This window comes from Camellia sinensis, chromosome 12 (assembly GCF_055761805.1).
Source record: "Camellia sinensis isolate YWXY chromosome 12, ASM5576180v1, whole genome shotgun sequence".
Taxonomy (NCBI): Eukaryota; Viridiplantae; Streptophyta; class Magnoliopsida; order Ericales; family Theaceae; genus Camellia; species Camellia sinensis.
Genome location: NC_138972.1, coordinates 119,372,204 through 119,380,011, shown reverse-complemented (window position 1 = coordinate 119,380,011; position 7,808 = coordinate 119,372,204). Strand labels below are relative to the sequence as shown.

Genomic DNA, 7,808 nt, shown 5'->3' with positions numbered 1-7,808 from the left:
TTAGCATGGGCAACGCCAGACAAGTAAAATTGTTTTAAAAAGATAGTTAAAAATAATTTTTTAATTTATTTTAAATATGTAAAAAGTATGAGAAGCAATATAATCTAAATTAATTTAAAAATTAACCATAAATAATGATCGAATAAACAATTAGAGAGAGAAAAGACATTTAGAAATGACAAAATTTATAAAGAAAAACAAGCACGGTCTTAAATTACAAACTCACAGTACAATAATAACAAATAAAATTACCATCTAAAAAAAAAAAAAACAAAAAAAATAACTCGAAAATACAAAATTTATGAAGAAAAACAAGGACGGCGGAACGCGCAATCCGACGCCGTTCGCCGGTTTTTGTTTGGTTCGCTTTTGCATTTACGATTCTTTTCCTTCTCGCAGTGTAGCCGACGGTGGAACCCCTCCGACGCCGTTCGCGATCGGCTATTGCTATTCTTTCCCTTCTCAGTGAGCGTGATCGATTGGAACGTGGTCGATGACCTCATAACGGTCGGTGAGGACCCAGAAGAAGATTCCAAGGCAGACTCCGTTGAGAAGAAAGAAGAATCAGACTCGACGTTTGAAAACAGCACTATTGCTGTAACTTCGACAGCAGAAATTATGGAGGAACCCCCCAACAACAAGACCCACATAGACAGGTCAGTGATGAGGGACAGGAGGAGCAAAAAAACCAAAAACGACCATTTCCAATACATTGTCGTTTGAGAGAGAGAGAGAGAGAGTTGGGGTGGGCTTCTGACTTCGAGAGCAGAAATGCCAGACGACCCCCCCAACAACAACACCCACATAGGGAGGTCAGTGATCAGGGACAGGAGGGCAAAAAAAACCAAAAGCAACGATTGCCAATACATTGTCGTTTGAGAGAGAGAGAGAGAGAGAGAGAGAGAGAGAGAGAGAGAGAGAGAGTTGGGAGGGACTGAAACGAGTTCCAATAGAGAGAGAGAGAGAGAGTTGGGATTGGGAGGGACTGAAACGAGTTCCAATAAATATTCGAGTTTGAGAAATTATTTCCATTTCACAAATTCGATATTCCTATTTGGACGTTTTCTTCCATAATATTATTGATCTGATCTTTAAATATAACAGCTAAACCCTTATGGCCCATGTCCAGTGGCCAGCCATCCAAGATTCCTAAATGCAATTACTGTGGTGGCCCTGGAGGGTTTGAATTCAAGGTATGAAATAATGTTCCTTCAATTTTTAGACTGAGGTATTTTGTTCTTTCAGCTTTTGAACAATATTTGATGCTCCTCCCTCAAATGTGTTTTGTTATAGCTGACATGTTTGTTTAACTGGTCAGGTATTCCAAATACACTGAATGTGGTTTCAAATTTCCCATTCCTTGTAATTGGTATTGTAGGGGTTATACTTTGCTTTCATGGGAACTATTTTAGACTGAGGTATTATGTTCTACATGATCCTTATTAAACTGGAGGAGTGAGAAGATCCTTTATAATTATACTTACCGATTACAATAACATCTAAATATATGTTTAGGTTGCAAGGTGAGGTTTGGGGTTGGACGTGTTTTTTCATTGGTGTGGCTGCTGTTGGTATTGGACCCTCTTATTATCATGTCAAGCCAAATGACGCTACTCTTGTGTGGGATTGCTTGCCGGTGAGCTTCGTCTTGCCTAAGCCTCTTTTAAGATGTCCTCAATATTTTTCTGTTTTGACATTTGATCAATAATTGTATAGATGACTATTGCATTCACATCAATCATGGCAATCTTTATAATTGAAAGAATAGATGAGCAAAAGGGAACGGTGTCCATTCTTCCCCTACTCTTGGCAGGTGTTATAAGCATGTTGTATTGGAGGTAAGCATGTGTACCTTTCCTCAATTATAAAGGATTTTGTTTTTCTATTTTAGGTGATGAAGTTCATACTTGTGTATGGGACAAAATACCAGAATGCGACAGTGCCTTTGGATTATATAACATTTTGTTGTAATGCCTTTTGAGTCTTCAATAAATACAAATGTTTTGGTGTTTGAACTTCTCCCAAGGTTCAAATGATTCACATCTAAAGTTAATTTTGCCTAGATATTTGCATGAGCATGACCCTGCAATTCCAAGTAAACATTTATTGTATATGGACTTGTGCATTGTAACCTGCAGGTTTTTTGATGACCTCCACCCATATGCACTGGTTCAGTTTGTTCCTTGCATTGTAATTCCGATAATGGCTATCTTGTTGCCTCCAATGTACACACATTCCACATTCTGGCTTTGGGCTGCAGGTTTGTATATTTCATCATGTGGGCTCTTCTGTTGTTTACTAAATCTGTTAGTTATTTGTGCCATTCTGAGTAACATTTAATTGCATAACATGCAGGATTTTATCTTTTAGCTAAGGTTGAAGAAGCTGCAGATAAACCAATTTATAAATGTACACATCATATTGTCAGTGGGCACACTCTTAAGCATTTGTGTGCTGCAATGGTTCCAGTCTTCTTGACGCTTATGCTTGCAAAGAGGACTACTGAAACAGAGAGGTATTCTTTTTTTTATTCTTCAGCTTTGTTTGACTATTGCACTTGGTTTTGAAGGGATTTTTAATAGGATAATTATGTTTAGTCTCTAATATTTTTGGGCACAATAATTAGGGACATTAAACTACTTAAAGATCATCTTGTTCGAAAACTATTTTTGATTCAATTATATGTTCTTAAAACATATCAAGTTTGTGTGGATCCTCTGTAAAGATCGCCTTTCATTGATCTTAAGATTGAGAGTGAGGGCATAAGACTGACACTCTCTTTTAAAGAAAGATCCCAATATTGGGAAATTCTGATAGTGGGAGATTTTTATTATGGCTTCGTCCTCTTTGAGAAGTAGTACCCCTACACCCTCTTAGGGCATTCATCCCTGCAAAAACTCTCTTGTACGAAAATCAGGAAGGGAATTGGATCCTTTCTTTATATATTCAATTTGATGCATAGACTTTGGTTTGCTGTCATCACTTGCTAACTTCTAAACACAACATGTCAATTGATTGTATCTTAAATGCTTTTTTGTTATAATTTGCTTGAATAATGAATGAACAGCATGAGGTGGAATCCAAATCCAAGTTGGGATTGAACCTCACTGGTGTGATGCATTTGCACCACCCTCCCTCTCTCTCTCTCTCTCTCATGTGCATTTATTGTTTCTTCTTGATGCAGGCAAAGTTTGCTCGAGACTCGGAAAATTTCCTGGACCAAAGTTAGAGGGAATGAAGTGAAGGTGAAGAGTTACACTTGTACTTACTCAAATGTACCTGTCGAGGAATCTCCTTAACTAGTACATGCATACTTTCCGAGAAGTTATTTGGTAGTCCTGGGACATGGCCTCAACGCCTCTAAGAGCCGCACAATGACATGGGGTCCTCCCCTAAATGCAGAGAGTCTGCATGATCAGGTGGCTTTTGGAAACATTGGGGCAATGCTCACGAGCACCAAATAAAATTTTCTCCTTTCCCTATAATGAGAATACTTAAATGTTTGACAGGTATACTGCAAAGGCTGTTAACCCATTCACAAAACATTGGTTTGGCGTACAAAAAAGAACCTTTTTTTTTTTTTTTTTGTTTCCGTTAAAGAATGTGTACAGAACCCCTTTCCTTCAATGATGTATATAGAAAGTGTTGTGTTTAATGCTTACCAGTGTAGTTTGTGTATCAGATTGTGACATCCTCTGTTTGTTGATATCGGAGGCAAGCAATTGAAATAAAAATTGGCGTCATTAGAACTGGAGGTGTAGTAAATAAACCAATCGGGCAAGGCGTCAGCCAATATTTTCAAATTTTAAATATAACCTCCCTACAGCCAACAACACCAACATCTTCTTCAGGAAATTCTTTAGTATTTTTAGAACTGATTTTCACTCGCTTTTGTACAAAATAAAAAAATCACTTAGTGCAAAAGAATTTTACTAAAGTAGGGTCTAGACGGATGGATATATTGCTTTTGATGACTATTTTCTAAAGTATGGCTTGGAGTAGTTTTACTCCTATTTCTGATGTGGTTGTTTTCATGACTAAATATTAATGACAAAGTTTTACTGTTTAGTGAAGTCATAATTCTTTATTTATTTATTTTCATATGTGTACAATAACAAAATTTAATTAAGTGATTGTTGAAACATAGTTCATGATGATAATAATCACTTAGTTATAACTCGGTAGCATAAAGGCTCTGCAAGTGATTTTAAATTAGAATGAGCATATGTTATAAAACTAATCTCAAATAAATTATAAAATTGCTTACAATAAAATATGGGTTTCACGGATATGCGGCACATGAATTATATTATGAGGTTGTGAAGTAAAATAGTGATGGTTTAGACCCATAGAATTTTTTATTTTATGTTATGAAGTTTTAAATAAAATAAACATTGGGATCGGGGGGCAGTTGGCTAGTGCGTAGGTGTCTTAGGTATTCTGAGTTATCCTGAGGTTGAGAGTTCGAGCCTCTCTCACCCCAAATGTTTTTTATTCTTGTCATTAGCTTACTGCTTAATAAAAAATAAATATTTTTTTTTTTAATAACGAATGACATTATCATCCTATTAAATATTTATTTATTTTTTTTTACAAAGGTTAAGAAAAAAATATTTTATTTAATTTTCATTTTAATGAACTAAATGCAACATAATAATTACACTTGTTTGGATTTTTTTGGTTATGCTTTTTGCTTCTTTTTTTTTTTATTATAGGAAAATTGTAATTCAGTGTAAGTTTTCAAAATTAATTGTAAATCAGTGATAAAATTTTTCAATTTTCATGATATTGCAATTTGTTTTTGGTTATTAAAGTTGATAAACTTTATCATTGATTTACAATTTGTTTTGAAAACTTACACTAAATTGTAATTTTTTATTTTAATTTTTTCTTTTTATATATCTTCCTAGCCTTTAGTTTTGACACTTTGTAAAAGACCCAAAAACCCAAACTAAAAAGGCTATTAATTGAACAAATGCTTATGAACAAAAATAGAAAACAACAAAAAAATCCAAAAAGATTTGGTTTATATCAAGGGTGGAAGTAATTATTATATTTATTTATTTATTGAACTAGGTTATAGATACATTGTATGTCCTCATTCACCCACCAAATCTCACTATAAAATAACACTTTTATACAAATATTGAAATATTACCTTTCAAATAATAAAAAAATATTATAATGTTTTTATTATAATATTTCATTCAGTTTTCGTTTATATTATAAAACGGTTCCGATTCGTAACTCGAATTTGGAGGCTCGAATTTGGCTTGAATTCGGAGAAGAAGAAGAAGAAGAAGAAGAAGAAGAAAAAGAGAAGGAGAAGAAGAAGTGGACTGGAAGGGGCAACAAAATCGGGTGGATGCGGATGCGGATGCGGCGGCGGGCGGAGGCAGAGGCGGAGGCGGGGCTGCAATGCGACGATCGGCCGACAAGCGACGAACTGCGACGATGACGACTCTGTTTCTCTCTCGCCTCTGCTCTTCTCCTGTGTTCAACGAAGAAGAAGAAGAAAAGAAAGAAAGAAAGAAAAGGAAGAGAAAGAAAAGGCAGGAAAAAAAAAATCGAAACCCAAAACGACGTCATTTTGAGTTTTGAGCCGCATTTGGGCCACCAAATTCGAGCTACGAGTCATTTTCTATTATAAAAATAACATACCTAGTATAATGTACTCATTAGTTGACAAAAGTCTTAACTCATTTATGTCCTATAATAGATAGAACCCTTTTTTGCTATGAAGATTTATTTTATTTTATTTTTTTTGGATGGGTACTATGAAGATGGTAAAGAATTGACTTTGTAACCGTATGAATGATTAGGAAATAAATGATTACTTGATTATATATGGTAAGAAAAACAATTTTAATAGCATTTCAATGTGTTTGATCATGCACAGTAGCAACTATTGCATACTTTATTAGACTCATTTTAGGGTCTAATTTAATAATTTAAATTGTTCATTTTAGAAGTTATTGAGTAGAATATACCGGTAAAAAATTACGTCAATCGAATATCGTTAGCTTTTTTGTCAAATCACATTTGTATTTAAAAAAAAGAAGAAGATAAATGTAATTTGAAATATAAAAATGCAAATGTGATTTGATGAAAGAGATAACAATAATTAATCAACGTGATTTTTTATAGATATATTCTATTCAATAATTTTTAAAATATGAATGATTTAAATTATCGAATTAAGCCATGAAATGAACCTAATAAAGTGTGCAACAGCCAAACTCCATTTCAATAGAGCTATTATGCATTCCCATCTAAAAATTAAATAAAAATAAAACTATTATGCACACTGGCGAAGCCAAGAAATTAAGTTAGATGGGACATTTATTAATTATAATATTAAAAATTTTAAAAAATATATTTCACATAATTTTTTACGATTAACTTCAAGAAAGATAAATGTATATATATATTATTTGTAACTAGTATATTATGGAAAATATAAAAATAAAAAAATAAAAATAAAGAAGAAGAAGAAGTCATGGATATAAGTTTTAAAATAAATTATATAATGATAAAGTAATTTTTTATACAAAATTTCATTAAAAATTCAATATAATAGTAATACCATGTAATCATTGACATATGATATTACAAACCAATAGTAAAGAAATACATAGAGGATGAACGCCAAATGTCAAATATAACTAACAATTCAATAAATTTCATATATTTTCATTGAGATTAATTATAATTGTATGTCAATAATCATAGATATCACCATTGTATTAAAATTTTCATAAATAATAATATGACTTATCAAAATATCTTTATTTTCAATAAAAAAATAATCATTATTATTCTCATAATTTTAAAAATATCATTGATATTTTACTCTAAATAATATTTTATAATTTTTTTATTTAAAATAATTTCTTTATGTTTGAAAAAAAAAATTCTTTCAAAATCCAAGAGACACATGACCTCTCTAGTCCCACTGTGGCTCCGTCACTGATTATGCATCATTTTGAACATCTAAGTCACTTATAAATCCAAATTTGTATGTTATCAACAAATATTTGAATTATAACTTTTAATTAAAAAAAAAAGGCAAATTACATATACCTCCTTCAAGATTTAGCTAAATTACAGATATCCTCCTGAGATTTGAGAAATTACAGATACCCCCTGAGATTTATATTTTCATAACAAATTGTCTCCTGAAGTTTATATTTTCATAACAAATTACCTCATAATTTGTTATGAAAATATAACTTTTAGGAGGTATTTGTAATTTCTCAAACCTCAAAAAATTATCTATAATTTAGCTAAAGTTTGAGAGGATATATGTAATTTGCCCAAAAAAAAATCTCCTCTATATTTTTATGTAAGTTTCACTTTCACTGAATAAAATTTTAAAAAAGTGTACACAAACAATTTTCACAAGATAAATAGATTACATGTAAACTCCACTTATATATGAATCTCATTTTTGACACTTCTCTATGTTTCTTGAATGAAAAACACTAATGGCGTGTTTGGTTGGGGGATTTGGAGAGAGAATTGGAAAGGGAAAGAGAAAAGGTGTGTGAAATTAGGTGAAATGTAAGTATATTTTATTTACATTTCACCTAACTTTTCCTTTTCCCTTTCCAAATCCCTCCTCAAATCCCTCAACCAAACACAGCGTAAGGCGAATTTGTTTTACTGGATATAAAATAGAGGATATAATATGATGTGAGATTTAATCAGGATATATAATGAATAGGATATAGATATTAGATGGTATATCCCCTAAGTCATGTTTGTTGACTTGATATATAAGATTGGATATATGTTATGCATGTTTG

The 7,808-nt window shown here is 32.2% G+C and overlaps 1 protein-coding gene across 3 annotated transcripts; it reads left to right on the top strand.

Annotated features, from left to right (window-relative positions):
- The first annotated feature begins 315 nt into the window (after positions 1-315).
- On the top strand, positions 316-3,655 carry LOC114295867 (uncharacterized). 3 transcript variants are annotated; one of them, XM_082897965.1, is made up of 9 exons: positions 524-656; positions 1,105-1,193; positions 1,319-1,418; positions 1,516-1,636; positions 1,717-1,838; positions 2,139-2,260; positions 2,356-2,515; positions 3,185-3,245; positions 3,510-3,655. In XM_082897965.1, exons 5-9 carry the CDS (start codon positions 1,717-1,719, stop codon positions 3,528-3,530), a joined length of 486 nt encoding a protein of 161 aa, XP_082754091.1. In that variant the 5' UTR covers positions 524-656; positions 1,105-1,193; positions 1,319-1,418; positions 1,516-1,636; the 3' UTR covers positions 3,531-3,655. The 3 variants fall into 3 exon arrangements, with proteins under 3 accessions (XP_028095966.2, XP_082754091.1, XP_028095965.1); XM_028240165.2 differs by having other exon boundaries at positions 316-1,193; XM_028240164.2 differs by lacking the exon at positions 3,510-3,655 and having other exon boundaries at positions 3,185-3,402.
- Positions 3,656-7,808: the final 4,153 nt, after the last annotated feature.